The sequence below is a fragment of the Elephantulus edwardii genome, unplaced genomic scaffold (genome assembly GCF_000299155.1).
Source record: "Elephantulus edwardii isolate Elephantulus edwardi_28Jun2011 unplaced genomic scaffold, EleEdw1.0 scaffold00075, whole genome shotgun sequence".
NCBI lineage: Eukaryota > Metazoa > Chordata > Mammalia > Macroscelidea > Macroscelididae > Elephantulus > Elephantulus edwardii.
In genome coordinates this window covers 15,476,263-15,495,354 of record NW_006399825.1, presented here as the reverse complement: position 1 = coordinate 15,495,354, position 19,092 = coordinate 15,476,263, and the positions used below count along the sequence as shown (strand labels likewise).

Here is a 19,092-nt window from a genome sequence, read left to right as displayed (position 1 = left end):
TTCATAAATTCTGGATATAAGTCCCTTATCTGATATGTTATTACCGAATACTTTCTCCCAGTCAGTGGCTTCCCTTTTTACCCTGTTGGAGAAGTTTTTGGATGTGCATAGGGATTTGAGTCTTAGAAGATCCCATCATCTACGTTATCTTCTCCTGGTTGTAGGTTTTCCAGGATACTGGGAAGACTGTTTATGTTGTGGATAGAACTATACTTTTGTTTCAAGATAGATGTGATGTCTCTTTCCTTTTCCCCTCAGTACAACTTATGTCACTTTAGATCAATTTTATTATTATTACTATTGGCACTATCAGTAATGACTTAAAGAGTCTTAACTATACATGTGACCCTCTGCTAAGAAGTGTTCACCCATTAACTTGTTTAACATTCACAGTGGTTTAATGTGGTCTTAGATGATATTTCCTGATTTTACAAAACGAGGAAGTTGAGGCCATACAACTAGCATGCCCACGCCTCACTTGGCAACAGTTAGGTTCCAAAGACAGGATTGTTGTGGGAAAGTGGAAGATGGTACCATGAGAGCGCAAAATAGAGGGTGATTAATCTGTCATATAACTGCCAAGTTACAGCTGCCAAGTGATTGAGAATTTTGGTTCAGCCACATTGACACATGACCTTAGTCATCACAGCAAGAGTTATTCTCACCTCATCTGAGAAAGGTGGAAGGACAGAGAAAGAGAGGAAGACCCTCAGTGAGATGGATTAGCACAGTGACTGCAGAATGGGCTTACGCATGTCAGAGCTGGTAAAGATGGCACAGGGTAGGACAGGGTTCACATCTGTTTTCAGAGAATCGCTATGAGTCATACTTGATTGGATGGAACCTAAAAACAACACACCTTTTTGTTAATATCAAATACATTGCTAATGCATAAAACTGTCATAGTAGATTTTTTTTTAAAAACCCACACACCAACAATAGCTGTAAATCTGGATGCCAGATAATGAGATTGTGGGTAAATGAGGAATCGGTGGTGGGACTAGGATTCCAAGTCAGGTTTCACTTTGGAGACTTTGGGCAACTACACTACGGTGCCTTTCAAACCTAAAAATGTTGCAGACTCATTTTCTGTAACACAGTTAAAATGCAGCATGGTCTGTACTGAAAGCCTGCAAGTTGGCGTTTAACTCCCATTTTACCCATGATACAGGATAGCCTTTCATTTCAGTTCCCAGAGACTGTTTCCAAATCTGTTACGTTAGGGTGTATAAGTTAGAATACTTTCAGCATCAAGTAATATAATACACAAGTAAAACTAGTATAAACAGTAAGGACTTTTATTATCTTAGGTTTTCATCTGACAGATAACTATCAAATACTAAATGGCAAGCATTGCACTATACCCAGTAAACACCCACAAGCCCAGATGTGGGTAGCTCCAAGGTCATCAAGGACCCAGTCATTTTCCATCTTTTTTGCTGGGCTGTCCTCAGTGTATTATTAATATCTCTTCTCTCCTCACATTGTTAAAAGGTGAGAGGATCCTGAATACACTATAGATCCTGCCAACCAAGGACTCCTGGGAATAATCAGAATATTAGACTGCACAGTGACCAAGGACGGGAGGGGGCGGTGGGAAGGCATGCCAGACACATGACTTCATGGTGATATCAGTTGAAACCCATTAACTAGTATAAAAACAACTCCATGAATCATTGTTTAGACTTCCCGCCAGGTAGGCCTTACACGTTCATATTAGATAATGTGATATATAAACACCCAGTCTTCCCTGTTGTGCACAGACCTCCGCTTGGGTGACTCTTGGCCCTGTGCTGCCTGTTGCAAAATTCCTGGCCCCAATCTCTCTGTGTATAAGTTTGCCACTAGAGCCTTGTTTAATCAACCTGGCTTTTACTGCCTCTTTTTCTGAACCTAGCCTGGATTCTCCAGGGCCATTACAACTGCAGGTCTGGTGGGGGACAACACAGGATGGTTATAGCAGCCCCAGAGATCACGTTCTTAAATGTTGTTGATTGCCTTTGAGTCGAGCATGACTCATAGCGACCCTATGAACAAAAGACCTGAAGCCCCTCTATAATTGTCGACATTTATCAAAGTTCATAGAGTTTCTGGAGGCATGTTGTTTAGGAAGTGGATGCCACTCCTGCTTCCAAACCTGTCATAGTATATTATTGTTCATTGAGTCGCCTTTGATGAATAGTGACTCTTATGTATAACAGCTCTGAACCGTTCCCTGTCCTGAGCAAGTCTCACTAATTCTGACTAACCCTAACCCTAACCCTATCGCCCTAGTTACTATATCCATCCAACTCATCTGCTGACTTCCTCTCCCGCATTGTCCGTCCACCCTTCCAAGCATAATGTCCTTCTCCAATGACCAATCTCTCCTGGACACATGCCCAAAGTAAATGAGGCAGAACTTCAAAATCCTTGCCTCCAAGGAGAGACTAGTTTGCACCCGTTCTAAGACAGACCTATTTGTTTTCTTGGCAGTCCATGGTATGTTCAAGACTCTTCTGCAGCACTACAACTTGAAGGCATTTTTTTTCTTCTTCTGTCATCTGTAGTCATTGTCAAACTCTCTGAAGCATAACAAGTAATTGGGAAGACCGTGGCCTGGATTAGTGCACCTTTGTATCTAGACGGACATTGCTGCTCTTCACTCTTATATAGCAACGGCCAAATCAGGAGATTGTGAGGATGGTGTAGGATCAGACAGGGTTTTGTTCTGTTGTATAGAAGGTGAGTCAGAGATGATTCCACAGCACCTCACACCAACAATAAAGTAAGGAAGGAGCAGCAGGGAATCTCTTCTGAAGTCCTCTCCTTGAGCCCTCCAGTGGCAAGAACTTGGGGGCCTTCTGGCCAGAACAGAATGCCATACCCACTCCTAAAACAATCTTTGCAAAGGAAAATAAGATTGTTGTGATTGTAAAGAAATAATTTATCTTTCCATCAAGGGGAGAAGAGACCATCTCCCATAAGCATATTATCATTATTGTTTGTTATTGTTTATCGTAGAATCAGAACCAACCCAAAGCTGATGCCATAGCTGACCCTCTGGCAGGTTTTCAGAGGCAGTTAATCACCTGGGAGGAGATTGCCCATCCTTCCCACTATACACGTGTTAACAAAATTAGAATTCTATTGGCAAAGAAGGTAGGGATAAATACTTGGGGTAAAAGCTGATGGGAACTGCCACTAGATAAAGCTAGGCTAAAAAAAGAACAATTTATTTTAAAAAGCCAAATTCACTGACCTAGGATTTTCAGAGCTGGAAATCTTTGTGGGCAGATCTGCTTCCAGGGTCTGCTTTACAGCGCTCAAGAGCACGTATGTCACTTTAAAGACTAAGGTGACCCTTACTGAGATGAGCGTGGTATTTTAAATTGTTTCCCATGCGTGTGAAAGTTGGACAATGAATAAAGAAGACTGAAGAAGAAGCGATGCCTTTGAGCTGTGGTCTTGGTGAGGAGTACTGAATCTACCATGGACTGCCAGTAGAACAGACACATCTATCCGGGAAGAAGTGCACCTTAGAGATAGGACGGTAAGACTGTTTCACATATTTGGGTGTGTCACCATGAGGGGCCAGTTCCTACCTAGAGAAGGCTGGGGCTCTGGGAGAAGGAGATAATTCTTGGAGAAGTAGAGGGTCAATAATTGTGAGAGCGGAAGATGGACTAAACAAAGTGATAGCAACTGTGGGTTTAAGCCCCATAGAAATTGTGAAGATGGCACTCGATCAGACGGGGTTTGGTTCTCTTGTTCTGGAATATAAGAGTCTGGGTCAGACCTGGCAGAATGGCCCTGAACAAATCTTGATGGGAGCAGATTGCCTCATCTTTCCCCCATGGAGCAGCTGGTGAATTTGAACCACTGATCTTTTACTTAGCAGCCCAGTTCCTTAACTGCAACACTACCAGAACATTGCTAAAATATTTTAATAGCATGTCATTTATTTTAAAATCTGATGGCAGAAATTTGGGAAATTATACTGATTTTGTACAGATTAAAGATCAAAAAGGTCACTATGGCGAAGAGCGAATATGGTTTGAAAGTTGATTTTTGGAATTGCTGTCTACAATTCTGTGGAGACAGAGGCATGCCTTTGTTAGGAAGGCAGAAAGCTGTCTGAGTTTGTTTTCCTGTGGTGGCTTGTGTGTTGCTTTGACTTGGAAAGCTGTGAACCATTGTTTCGAATATTACCAGGGCAAAACCTGCAGTTAGAGACCTCTCCAAATTATTGAGGAGTAATCATGCCAATTTAAAGAGTAAGGTGTGTCTGATTCAGGGTATAGTCTCTACGATCACTTTCTATGTATCTAAGAGCTGGACATCCTTAAGAGAATAAGGATAACAGAAGAAGAAGCGATGCCTTTGAGCTGTGATATTGGAGAACACTGAACATCCCATGGATGGGCAAGAGAACGAACGGAAATGTCTTGTAGAGGGTCCAGCTGGAGTGCTCTTTGGATGCAGGAATGATGAGACTTCACTTCACATACTTTGGGTATATCACTAGGAAGGGCTATTCCTTGGAGAGGGACATGATGCTAGGAAGGGTGGAGGGTCGGCAAGGGAGAGGAAGACCCTCAACCAGGTGGACTGACATAGTGACTGCTGCAGTGGGCTCTTGTGTGTCAGGAAATATCTCTCTTTCGCTCATTGCTGTTGAGTTGGTTCAGATTCATAACTGACCCTCGCTGGATTTCTAATGCTGTACATTGCATGGGCGGAGACTACCCATCTTTCTCCTGTGGAACCAATGGGCTATTTGAACCATCAAAGCAGCTCAGCCTTTGGGTTTGCAGTTCATTTCTCTCTGGACTGTTCCACCAGAGCCTACTGATTTAAACATTTTTTAGCATTGCCATGTGAAGTAGTTAGAACATGGTGTGTTTGTTGACCAGCAATATAAAGAGAAGAGACCATGTGATCTTGGCTGTGAGAGAAATCATCGCCAAGGAAAGGATGCTTCAGCTGAGCTTTGGGGGTCCAGCACAGAGCCAGGGTCCAGTGAATACAGCATGAGTGGGAGACTGAGGAGACTCGGCTGGAATAGGGGTGCATTTTTGTTGAACTAATGGGGCACACCTTATAAGTCAGACAAAAACTGTCTTGATGTGATCTTTGACAAGAAGCACTCATAAATTTCTTGTGGGTCAGTATTAAAAGGGGATTTTACAAGAAGTCTGGAAATTGACAGAGGTAAGGGATGGCTTGAGGGGCTTGAAGGGAACCTGTTCCTGGGGCTTTGTGTGTCCCTGTAAAGGGACATCAGTTAAAATAACAGTTTTGGTCTCTCTCCATCTCTTTGCACATTACACCTGTGGGGAAGAGGAGTGAGTCCTACCAAGCTTAGGAGAGTAAACGGGCATGCATATATAAACCTCCTCCACAGAAAGCATGCATTCCAGTGTGCTCCTTTGTCCTCAGCCTTTCAAAGGTGGTTCCCAAGGAGGGGAGGAATGTTTTTAGCCAATGAGCCTTATTGTTATTATGTGCCGCCTGTGACTCATAGCTACCTGGTGTACAAAAGCCCTGAAGCCCTGTTCTGAGGCAGTCTCACTGACTCCAACACACCTACCCCCATTACCCCAGTTACTGTGTCAATCTGTCTCATCTGGAGTCTTCCTCTCCTGCCCTCTCCCTCCACCCTTCTGAGCATATTGTCCTTTTCTAAGGATGGGTCCCTCCTGTCCACATACCCAGAGTATGTGAGATAGAGCTACAAAATTCTAACCTCTAATGAGCAACTTGGTATCACCCTCTCCAGAACAGACCTGTTCGCTTTCTTGGCAGTCCATGGTATGTATGTTCAAGACTCTTCTTCAGCACCACAACTCAAAGGCATCCATTCTTCTTCTGTCATCCTTTGGCAGAAGCATATGACTCTTGAGATAAATCTACATAATCCTGAGGTTTAGTTTGTTGCTAAGGTATGTCTAAGTGACATTTTGATGTTCATATATCTCTTAGCTTTCTGTCAGTTTCAATTGATTCAAAGCTTGGTGAGAAATTGGGATGCTATTTATTGAGCTCTCAGACCTCAACAGTGCATGTTGTTGTTATGTGCCTTCAAGTTGCCTGCAACTCATGGTGACCCTATGCACAACAGCCCTAAACTCTGCTCTATCCTGTGCCAACTTCACTGTTTCTGATACACCCACCCTGATTACCCTAGTCACTGAATCAATCCACCTCATAGAGGGTCTTCCTCTCCTGCGCTGCCCCTCCACCCTCCCAAGCATGATGTCCTTCTCCAAGGACCAGTCCCTCCTTGCAACATGTCCGAAGTATGTCAGACAAACTTTCAAAATCCTTGCCTCTAAGGAGCAGCTTGGTTTAACCCTCTCTAGGATGTACCTATTTAACAGTCGATGGTATATTCAATACTCTTGTCTGGCACCACAGCTCAAGGGCATCAATTCTCCTATCCTCCCTAGTCATTGTCCATCTTTCTGATGTATATCAAGTGATTGCAAAGACCATGGCCTGTATAAGACGCACCTTAGTCCCCAGAGAGACACCATTGCTCTTCAGTACTTTGGAGAGGTCCCTAACAGCAGACTTTCCCCATCATAATACATCTTTTAATTTCCTGGCTGCTGGTGCCAAGAGTGTTGATTGTGGAGCCAAGCAGACTAAAGCTGTGAACAATCTCAATCTCTTCACCATCCATCCTGATGCTGCCAGTTGACCCAGTGGTGAGAATCTTTGTCTTCTCAATATTGAACCTCAATCCATATTGATGGCTGTAGTCCTTAAACCTCTGCAGCAAGCACTTCAGGTCCTCCTCAATTTCAGCAAGCAGGGTTGTGTCAACTGAATAACGCAGATTATTGGTGAGTCTTACTTCAATCCTGATGCCACACTTCTCCTTATACAGCGCAGCCTCCCTGATAATCTGTTCTGCATATAGGTTGAAAAGGTATGGAGATAGGACACATCCTTGGTGTACACCCTTCCCAGTTTTGAACTATGCAGTGTTTCCTTTCTCTGTTCTGATGATTGCCTCCTGGTCCAAGTGTAGGTTTTGTGTCAGCATGATCAAGTGTTCTGGGATTCCCATTTATCTCAGAGTCAGCCACAGTTTGTTGTGATCCACACAGTCAAATGCCTTTGTATAATCAACAAAACACAGATGGACATTCCTCTGGTACTCCCTCTAACATTAGCTACGATAGCATAGCATGTGTTATTATCAAATGCCATCAAGTGAGCTCCAGCTCACAGCCACCCTCCATACGAAGAAGGAAACGCTGCCGATCATATGCCGTCTTCAGAACCAGCTCTTTGCTTGAGCCCATTGCTGCATAGCCCATTGCCGGTCTATCTCCTTGAGAATTCCTCCTTTTTAATTACCTCAGCTATTAAAATAAAGCGATCAAGTTTGGTGAAGTAGATGGGTGGATTGAAACGTGGAGATAATTGGAAAGGTGGAAGCCAATTGGAAGGCTCCGTCCACAATCACACTAAGAGGTGATGAGAACTCGAACTAGAATAACTGTCAATGAGGAGAAGTGAGACATCAAAAGGAATAGGTCAGCAGTTGGGGTAAAGTTTGGAGGATGAAGGGGAGAGAGAAGTCTGTCTGAAGGGGTATCTGGTCCTGAAAGATGAAGAGCTGTGTTTTATACATATGGAAGGATGCTGGGCCAGCCATATGGGAGACCCTCTTTCTTCTCTCGCCCATCCTTTTTTCAAAGTTCAGCTCAAATACCACTTACTCCTTGGAGATTTTCAAGAACTTTCTAGGCAGAAATCCTTTTTTCTTTTCGCAGAATTTCTGAGTCCTTTCACTGGACTGGAGGCTCTGAGCACTTTGTACCTCGTGTTGCAGATACTATTGAGGTATTTTCTCCCCTACTGGTCTCCTGATCTCCTGGTAGGATCTGTGTCTAATGATCTGGTATCTCTACAGAATCCAGAATAGTTCTTAGTTCACACAGTCAACAAATATTTATGGAGACAGTAGTGGTGAGAAAACTCTAAAGATGTAATAGAATTACATCTTTAAGTAATAGAATTGAGAGGGGACTCTTTAACTTAAGTTAAAGGGAAAACCTCACTTAACACAGGGTCTTTGAGGTAAAAAACAGAATACTCCAGCTGGAACTGAGGAGAGAAATTCCAGATAGAAAATACAACAACTTCAGAGGCCTTGAGTTTAGAAGATGTTTGACTTGTTCAAGGAATGTAAGAGAGGATTGCAGCTGGAGTGGAAGAGAGAGCGGAATGAGGTCAGAACAGTAACGAGAGACCAATCATGTAAACAGGGAAGTAGAGGTACTAGAAGAATTTGGACTCTGACAGAAGAGTAATTGAGGCGTACTACAGATAGGATCATGTGAAAAAAAATTATATATATATATATAATTTTTTTAATGGACACAAGGAAGGGAGGTTAAAGATGACAACCCAAGGTTCCGTGGGTGTGATGGTGGTGGAGTCACAGGACCCTGTCAGTCTTCAGCAGTGGCAAGATCAGCCAGGTATGGCAGGGAGGCAGGCGGTGATGCTAAGAGGCTCAAAGCCCAGAGTTCGAATGCTTCTGAACCACAGTGAGGAGGGGTCTGTAGAAGAAGACCTCTCTCTCCCCATATGGACTACTAGATGAAAGATCCAAACTCACTGTGAAGTCCAGAAGCAGCACTGGTCCACTCCCCTTCCATGTAGTTTGTAGCCTCTGAAAACTTGCTGGACGGTTACCTGTGCATCAGTTCTGACTTGATGACAATGTACAGTGTATAACAACAACCATAAGCCATGGGTGGGTGGAGTTGCAAGAAGTAGTCCGAGGATCTCCTGGAGTTGGAGTTAGTGACAAGAGTCTAGTCTTCTTAGTCTTCAAGTATAAGGAGAATGTAGGCAGGTAGAGATGTGAGAAATGAAGGCAAAAGGAAGGATAAGAGAAAATGTCCCAAGGTTGGGAAGGGCGTGAGTAGTGGAAACTGCAGGCAGATCAGCTACTGGAATCAAAGCATAAGGAGAATGGTGCATCATGTGAAAGGTTCCTGGGAAAATGTAGAGGGATCAGGCTAGCATCCTCTGAACCCTCTTATCCATCTTCACATCTCTAAAAATGGGACAGCTAGCTGTGGTGGTGCTGGTGGAGGTGTTATTGTTGTGTCCTGTTGAGTCAGAGCTGACCCATAGCTGACCCTCCAGTGGATTTTCAGAGGCAGCAAATTGCACTGGAGGAGATTTCCTATCCTTTTTCCGTGGAGTCGCTGGTTCATTCAAACCATATGACTTTGGGTTTGCAGGATAGCGTCTTATTACTAGGCTACCAGAACTCCCTACCTATGGTATAGTCTTGTAAAATTAGTCAATTAAGTTGAACCTCTAGATCTACATAGCATTTGATAGAAAATATGGAAAACTTTTAAGTAAGACCATGAGAATCCACCTGGCTGAGAAATTCTGCAGGACAAATGAACTATTTTCTTCAACAAATACATGTGAGGCATAGGAGAGAACAGATTTAAGATGACTTAGAAGAAACATTTAACAAATCAATGGGTAAACCTATTTTGAACTCTAAATTGAATAAGCCATCTGTATTAACTTTTTTTAGACTACCTGGGCAAAAAATGGGCATGTATTATATATTAGATAACCAATCAGCATTCATTTTCTTGGGTGTGAAAACAGTATTGTGTATATGTATATTTAAAAGTCCTTTTCTGTCCTAGAAAGTATACTAGATGAGATGGTAAAATGCACATCATTTGCTTTTAAATACTGCAGGGGGGAAAAGAGAAGAGCTAGGGAAGAGGGGAATACTGGGAGACATGAAATAAGAATGGCAGAACCTCATGATTTTTGAGACTGAGACATGGTATAGCCTACTTTTTTACACAAATAATACAAGCTGCTCCCTCCCCATGGGAGGTATTTTTTTTCAAACATGCTATGTTGTTTTATGTATTTATTTTTACAGCAACATGTGAAAACAAAAATATTGGCATAACAGCACTTAAGACTTCCCAGGAACAGGTGGCAGTTGGCAAACACATGTAGAAGGCATGTTATTTGTAAAAATTAAAGTTTATGTTAACTTTATTCTCTGTACTTTTAAGTGGGTTTGAGCATTTTCATAGTAAAATATTTTGAGGACAAGCTGAGGGGTGTGGACGTTCTGATGTGGCACCGGAGAACCTGTGTTGTTGCTAGGGACCATCCAGGCGACTTTAACTCATAGGGACCCTGTGAACAGTAGATCTGAAGCTGGCCTGATTCTGCGCCAGCCTCACTGTCTCTGATCGTCTCAAGCCCCTTGATACAGTCACGATACCAGTCCATCTTGTTGGGATCTTCTTCTCTTTTTCTGGTCCTCCACCTTTCCCCAAAATATTAACTTGGTAACAGTATATTAAATGGTCAGAACTCAGAGGTCTAAAGATAGGAACCTGATTCACACCTTGACTATGGCAGTGGTCCAGAAAACAAAACCTTTTTTGAAAACAGCTAGAGGAAACCATAGCAAAAGAGGAACTCTTTGGTGGGTTGGGAATACAGAAGTGAGTCACAGTGCATGACGGGGAAAATTCCCTTCTTCCTCTTCAGTCAGTGACAATTGCTGTTCTAAACCACCCCACTGGGTATTGTTAGGAGTGGGGGGAGGGGAACAAGGTCTCTTCATTGATGAGGAACTAAACTTGGTCTTTACATTGGCCAAAATGGAAAGCAATGGGGAACTAGAATTTTAATTTTTTTTTCCATATAGAGTAAGCATCTCATAGTTCCAGTATACAATACTGGATTGATTCACTCTAATTATCTTTCTCCATTTACACTGGAGAAATGGAAATAATCTTTGTCAGTCATCAAATCAGGTCACTTATGACAGGAACTAATAATATAAAGGTTATATTATTCAAACAAGACACTGAAAATTTTAAGGAATGTATGTGAAGTTAATAAAATGAGTTACAATCTGGGCAAATAAAAATAGGACTACTAATTATAAAAATTCTAGATTTAAATTATGTAACTCCTGGTTTGTCCACAACAAGGGAGTGTGTGTGTGTGTGTGTGTGTCTACGTGTAAGAAAACTTCAGACCCAATGTAAATTAGATAAATAAAAATTAAATAAAAATGTTAGAGATTAATGAGAAATAGTCATTCTTCAGCCTTCTACAATCAAAGGTAATTTGGCACACACACAATCTTAATAAAGTGACCTACGCAAGCCCCTCAGAGAGGAGCAGACAGCCTGGAAAATAGTGTCCTGATCTCATTTGCTGTCTTCTTCTTGATCATTGTGTTTAAAGAAATTACACTACAAATTGCAGCCTGTTCATAGGGGCCATTTCCTGTGACCAGTATCCCCCTCTCCTGTTGCAATTGAACATATCTATTTAGAGGACTAAAGCTGAGTGTGGGAACAGAGATAAGGATGCTGCTCTTAGTGAGAATGCATGTTGGCATGCTTGCCTTCACTAATCTTCATCAAGAAGCTTAGAGACTCTCCAACAGGACTTTTCCTTTGGTCCTCACAAGCTGGTGTTTTCCACCATAGTTTGTCCCATCAGACATGGGATTCTAGTCAAGTGTGCTCCTGGTTTGGAGTCAATGAAAATAGAATTTCTAGTCTATGGTATCTATTGTGAAAAACTGTAGTAAAAAGGTAAGAAGAGGGCAGTAATGTCCCTAGCTAAAAGCAAAGACAGGTTTTTTTTCTTTTATTCAGGGATGCATGGCTAGACTGCAGGGTCACAGGAGGGATGAGGCCTGGGGGACCAGTGGTTACGAATCTCATTATGGCAAAGGTTGAACTAGCATCAACGCTTGATGGAAATGAGATGGGAGAGGCGAGACAGAGCTGCTGTCTCCCTTACTGAATTATCAGAAAAGAAAGATAACCTGAAAATAGGCATCCATTATTTCTTTCTGCAAAGGGATTAGTGTGGGTTGCAGAAAATTAATGGCTTTTGAGTTACCACAGAAATACTAATGAATGTCAGGACCAGAGATGCAGAGCAGGTAAAATTGGCTTTTTCCTGCCTCTTTTCTCTCCTTTTCACTTTGGGTTTGCTCTTTAAAGATGCACTTATGTATTATTCTATTTTCCTTCAGCCCAAATCAGGAATCATACCCTTTGGGAGTGTGATTTGTTTTCCTTTAGGGAAATTAGTTTATGGCAGTCTCCAATGTGTGTCAGCAAAGGGACTGAGAAAGAAAAAGTCTCTTCCTAGGAAGGGTGTTCTTTATTGTTTCCTTGTTTAGTGAAAGTATAAAGCAGCCTGCAAAGTGACAGGGTTCCTTATTAAAATAATAAACTGGTTTAAATACACACACACACACATCAGCTAATCATAATTTAAAAATACCAAGACCAGATAAAGTTGTGAAGCAGAAGGGAAGGAAGAAAAGAAGGAAAAGGAATCAGACCTACTATATGGCAAGCACAGGGTCTAGGATCTTTATTTCTGAGAAAGCATTCAGCAGAGATTTATTAAACATCTATTGTGTGCCATGACTGGTGAATATGGTTAAGTCTTTTGGATTCTAACTGAAAGGTTAGGAGTTTGAATCCATCCAGAGGTGCCTTGGGAGATAAGCCTTGTGGTCTGCTTGTGAAAATTCAGCCATTAAGGAACACATTAGGGACACACTCAGCGTTAGCAGCACCTGGTTTATGAACAGGATTCTCCCCAGAAACAGCTTGCCAGTTGGGTACTATCTTGGCATTTGATTATTTCTACTTGATTTTAATTGAATCATAAGGATACCAACCTCTCATATGTTTGGAATTTTGTACCTGTAGTGGATAAGAAGTTGCATTTCCATCTCAAAGGCAGGTGGTTTGAATCCACGAGCTTCCCTGTGGGAGATAGAGGAGCACTCTCCTTCAAAGGTGATTTACAGCCTCTGAAAACCCACTGGAGGGTGAGCTCTGAGTCTGTTCTGACTCAATACCAATGTGTTGTTGTTTTTGTTTTGTAGTGTAATTAATGCTTTACCTCTTTTTTTCTTTTTTTTTTTTTTAATTTCCAGAACACAAGCAGACATTCCCAAACATCCTGAAGAAAGGTTACCTAGAGATTAGGAAGGACCATGACAGTTACTGGCAAAGCTGTTATGCGGAACTGTCACCCTACAACTTATACTTCTACAACCTCGACAGCAGTGGGAACCAGAACCTTTATGCCACGTACCAGCTTTCCCACTTCCAGAGCATCTCTGTCCTGGGCAACCTGGAGGCCAGGTTGGTGGACACTGTCCTGTACGACAACACTCAGCTCCAGCTAAAGGCAGAGTCACCGTGGGAGGCTTTGGACTGGGGACAGAAGCTCTGGGAGGTCGTGCATGCGGCCCGGCCGGGTTACATGGTCCGGCAGGACGAGCTGGCAAACTCACCGGGACTCGGCCACAACGTTGACAATACACAGAATCACTGTTTACAGAAGAAATGCAGTGGACTGCTGCCATCGTCACCTGCCCCAGAAGGCCCCACACAGTACCAAAACATCCTCAAGTCAGGGACACTGTACAGGCTGACTGTCCAGAACAACTGGAAGGCCTTTACCTTTGTGCTGAGCAGGGCCTACCTTATGGCCTTTCAGCCCGGCAAGCTTGACGAGGACCCGCTGCTCAGCTACAACGTGGACGTGTGCCTGGCCGTCCAGATGGACACCCTGGATGGCTGCGACTCTTGCTTCCAAGTCATCTTCCCCCAGGACGTCCTCCGCCTCCGGGCCGAGACCCGGCAGAAGGCGCAGGAGTGGATGGAGGCCCTGAAAACGGCTGCCAATGCCGAGAGGAGTGCGGAGCAAAACCTACAGGTCACCCTGAGGAACAAATCTAAGGAGCAGCCGGGCGGGCATGACCTCAGGAAGAACAAACGCCAGTCCGTGACCACCAGCTTCCTGAGCATCCTGACCACGTTGTCTCTGGAACGAGGACTCACTGCTCAGAGTTTCAAATGTGCAGGTAATGAGGCATATGTTCTCCCTAGATTTCTCTGGGAAGCAATCGTGATTTCCACAGTTCGAGTCAGTTTTCACAAGCACCCAGCCAGTCAGCCATAGCTGCCTCCTGTTTATAAAGTATCTCTCCTGCAGTGAGCCTTCAGATCCTCAGTAGACTGCTAACTGTTTACCTAAGGAAATGCTCTTCTGTCAGTCACTGTCGTTGACTATAACCTTGCCAGATCCTGTTGAGGTGGATTCTAGAAAGTCAGTTTTGACCAAAAATGTGGAGGTTGCTAAAAGCAGGGAAGGAGATGACTCAGCAGATGACCTCTGAGTCACAGGGGACCTGGGGGGAGTCCAGAACTCCCAAAGCTGCTCTGTAAGGGTAAGCCACAGAGGGAGTGGAAGGCTGTGATTTCTCAAAACCTGGTCACTGCTGGTTTCCTCCACTTCCCATTCCTGCATCCCTCACAAAGAAGTAAAATGAAAGGAAGGAACAAATTAGCAAACTAAATCTAAATAACTGCTACAAATGGAATAAAGTTCTTTCCCTTTCGGTAAACACTATAGTGTGTGTCAATAAATGTAACATGAAGATACCCTTAATTGGAAGCCTGTTCTGAAAGATTTTAATTCAAATCTGTCTGATTTAAGTATAATATATCTTGTTGAACAAGCAGCTTCCCACCAGCAGCCGAGACACTGCATTTTGTTCTTGATCTTGCATTGGAAGGCTAAGTGACCATTCACCCAGAGGGGTGACACACTGGAAAGTCATGTCCGTAGGTTAGTGTGACGATGGCCTTTTCTAGTTTACCTCAGCTGGTAATTAAGTGACTCATCCCACTGCATCGTCTGGACAGCCTCATGACTACACAGTAGAAGCTCGTGTGATGGGCTTGTAGAGAGTCCCTCAGCCCTGTGTGTAGGTCTGCAGGTGGGAAAGGCCTGCTGTTGAGTGAACCAGTACTTTTTAAAAAATGGTTTGGAAAATAAGGAAACACTGGGCTTAGCACAGTTCTTTAGATTTACTGACATCTCGGTGCCTGATTATACCAGCACATATATGATATTTCAGTTTTTAGACATGCAGCAATACAAAGTGTCCCGGGGTTATGAACAAGGCGTTTTCCCAAGTGCCTTTAAGTAAGATTTATAGGTAAGGTGAAGCATTCTCATTCAGCCTCACTTTAGCTCAGAAAAGGCTCCAAACCTTTTCAGTGATTTAGAAGCTAGATGTGCAGCAAGTGAAGATGATTGTGATGAAGAATCTGTTTCATAGAGGGATTGGTACAGTCATTTCAAAGTGATGGCAAATGACATAAAAGGTCAAGTTAGAGTTGTTGATGGTCCAGCTTTTGTAACCCAGGGTCTGCTGTGTTTTACCGGATGCTTACTCAGTGGGCATCCTGGGATGGTAAACTTGTGGGGGCTTTAGGGATCCTGGTGGCACAGTACTTGAGCACTTAGCTGCTCACCAGGTCACCAGTTTGAACCCACCAGGCACTGTAGAAAGGTACTTATGCTTCTGTTACAGTCACAGCCTCGGAGACCAGTGGGGCAGTTCTACCCTGTGCTATAGGGTCACTGCAAGGCAAAGGGATTTGTTTAGCGTCAGGGAATTTTGAATTTATTTTCTATAGCTTTGGACTGCTAAGCCAAAGGCAGTTTGACCCTCTTTGGCCGTTCAAATCCACCAGCAGCCCTGCCAGAGAACGATGGAAGTTTCCTCCTGTGCAATTTATGGGTGAAAGGACCAGCTACAAGTCACTTCCAACCTGACAGAAATGATCGAGAATTAGGACTGCCAATGGATTCTACATATGTGGTGATGGTGGTGATGTGTACCATAGAGTCAGAATTGACCAATAACTGACCCTCCAGGGGGTTTTCATAGGCGGTTAGTTGCACAGGAGGAGATTATACAACCAGCTGGTGGCCTCGAACTGTGTGCCTTCAGGATTGCAGTGCAGCTTCTCGCCAGAGCTAGGCCACCAGAGCTCCCTACAAATGTGTAGTGTCCCTATAAGAAGGGGGAACTGCTTAGCTTAGTTTTCAAGATAGAGGCTAGAGTAGCTTAATCTAGAAACTTCCTAGGAGGAGAGGGAAGAAAAGCTGCAGGTGCTGTGTAGAGTTGCCCGCTCCTTGTTCACCTCGTTCTCTGTCCTGCTTCACCTCATTTTCCATCCTTTCTGAAGTTTGCTGACTTGGGCCTATGTTGCCCGAGTTCCGTTGTGGGCCGCGCCGCGCGATCCCTAGCGTACAAAGGGAGGAGAAACAGGAGTTGAGGACTGGTGAGTAAGCTCACCACATCCATCCCTTACAAGATTAAAACCAGGAACAAGACCTAGAAAAGTGACTAGATAAGACAGGGGAAAGGAAGCCAAGTAGGAAAGCAGAAAGAGGGAGAAGCTCCGGCTTTAGATTCCACAGGACAGGATTTCCCCCTTTGCGATCTAAATTTGGTGCTCATTGGACTGCCTGAAGAGTAGGTGAGAAGAGGAGATAGTAAGCACTGCAGAGAGTGAGAGTAATGTAGTTTAGAAAACTTTGGCTCTGCTCCTCAATTACCTTCATGTTTGAGTTTGCAATTCCATTGCGGAACAAATGGTTTTCTAATTTTGGCTGGCAGGGTGAGATGGAAGGACTACACCCAATTTGTAAATGTCTGGCTCATTCCAAAGCAGTGCACTTTGATTTCATTTAAACACTCTCTTTTCCAAAAAAAAATAAAAATAAAAATAAACACTCTCTTTTCCGTTGTAAAGTCTTTGTGATGCAAGTGGTTTATCAGGTTGCTTTTTCATAGAACAGTGATTCCCTAGCTCAGGTAGGAATACTGTCTCTCCTGTAGGGGGCAGACTCTCTAAAGAAAAAGACAAACGCTTGTTAGTCAAACCTCTGAATGTTTTTTAAATTACTTGGGAGGCTGTTCATTATTTCAAAGATTATTGTAGCAGATGGAACTTTAGAAATTGATCTATGTGTCTCAAAAAACACAGTTAATCTAAACCAGCTGCTTTTTTTATTCCATAGCTGTGTCCCCTAACTGCATCTTCATACAAATGTGTAAGCTGCTTGTAGAGTGTGTTTACCTTTCAAGATGCCCAAGTCCAGTAAATTGGCTTTCGTTACGTTTTGGCTTTATTTATTATTTTTTAAGGGGCATCTAATTCATATTTCATGGTTAATGGACCTCTTTTGACTATAAGTTGTTCTGTCCCTGTATTCTCCTTTAAATGCTTTGCAAGAAAAAAAACTTTTAACAGTGGGGGATTATACTGAGTAGTTCTTTAATATGATGTCATTCAGTTGTTATTCAGGAAAGCCACAAATGTTGGCTTTTAAATTTACGAAATAGTGACATTGGCCTCATTTCATTAAATTCTTTCTGGAGGTGAATAATCTTCTATGCTCTGAAATGTCAAGAACCCCTTCAGAGAAGACAGACAGATTGTGACCATCAGAAAAAATGGCTCAGGCTATGGTCTTGAAAACACACACCTATAAAACCAAGCCTACTGCTGAGCCAGCTCCTGTCCATAGCTGTGTATTTCTCAGCCTGTGCTTGAGCTTCTGGTAGGGGTACAGCAGAGCCTGTGAGAGTTTGAACTGCTGTACTCTTCCAACTCTCAAAACTCTGACAGGGGGCAGTCTTACCACTTTTCCCAGGTTTTCTATTAGTGGAAAGTATTTGAGATTTCCTTCTCTGGCAGTTTTGTGCCTCACACAGGATCCAGCTTTCACAGGTTCAATTTGACTGATGGCTCCTCTCCAGCCTCACAGGCCTCCGTAGAGGGGCCCAGTTCAGGTGGCCTCAGCCATAGCAGTTGTCTTGCTGTTCCTTGAATGCCCCAACATCATTCGTCCTGCATAGCACTTGCTGTCCTACTCCCAAAGAAAATGTGTCTTTGCAAACGAATTTCTTCTATTCTTATAAAATGTATTGTGAACAAAGCTGCTTGCACCTGGATGGTTCAGGGAAGTGGATGCATTTGTTTCTCTCATGAAGCTTGCCTTTACACCAGAAGCCACACAGTAATGAAATGATTGCATAAATGAAGGCAGAACGCTTTCCCTGGCAAGAGCGGCAGAAGTGAGGTACACATACATGTTAGAGAACTCTCAGAGGTAGTGCCAGTTAGAATGATAGGAAATTGCCGATACTCTTATTATTCCTTACCCACGCCAAAAAAAGTGTGATTTCATCAGACTAAACGGAATGTCTGACTCTGAATCACAGAAGGTTCTAGAGCAGAGGAGCACATGAGTGATATTTCAGACCAATTCATTTGGTGATCCTTTAGTATACGTCTCTGGTAGAAAATGAAATATGCGTCCTTAGTGAAGTTGCTGGTTGGGATTCCAAATTATGTTTGCCAGTGGGGAAATCTTTGGTGTTAAAATATTTATATTACTGTACTCTTTTGAGGAAAATGCAGCTTATTGGAAAGTGTATGAAGTGTAGTGTTTACCTGTAAGTGGGCCTAAACGAGGCTACTGATAACTTGCTATACAAACTAGGTTAGAAAGCGGCAGGCCTGTTTCCTTCAGAAGTTAAGCTTGCACGCCTACGTATTTGCACTCGGAGACACTGGTGTCCTTGGCACGGGAACCCACAGACATTTCTCCTCTAGGTTCTCAACAGTCAAGAAAGCTAGCAATTGAGAAATAGAATAAAAGGGTGCAGAGGCCCATTTATAGGTGTGATGAGAGAAGCAGCATTCACAGTTGAAAATGTTCCTAGGTTAATGTTTTGAGATCTGGAAATTGGAAGGCCGATTCAGGACTGAAGCTGAAAATGTCAGCGGAAGAGATGGTAGGACAAACAGCCAGTGAGCAAGGGAATCCCTACCCATTTCCACGCTGTCCGGTTTTATGGCTTTACTCCTCTGGGCTGCTGTTTAACCTCGTGGGACTGCTGTGGGTAATTACATCTCTCTGGCAGTAAGAGCTTTTTTGCTTTCCTTTTCTTCCCCCTCCAGCCTTTGGGAGAGGTAGGCCCAAAGTGGGGGGGGGGGTGAGCTCGGGTCGGGGGGGAGCAATGCAGTACCTTAAGATGGGGGGGGGGGGGGTTGCTGTGAATTCTTCAGCCATTTAGTGCAAATTCCTGTAATTACCGGCATTGTGTCCTCTCTGAATGGCACAGAATACAGCAGAAGCCATTCCTAATTGAGACCTTAC

General features: G+C 43.3%; 1 protein-coding gene across 1 annotated transcript in view; it reads left to right on the top strand.

Moving 5' to 3' along the window:
• Window positions 1-19,092, top strand: part of PLEKHM3 (pleckstrin homology domain containing, family M, member 3) — a 205,490-nt gene that overhangs the window by 8,176 nt on the left and 178,222 nt on the right. The window contains exon 2 of the mRNA XM_006889130.1: window positions 12,992-13,927. Within this exon, the coding sequence (XP_006889192.1) occupies window positions 12,992-13,927 (936 nt within the window). The remainder of the gene's footprint in view (window positions 1-12,991; window positions 13,928-19,092) is intronic.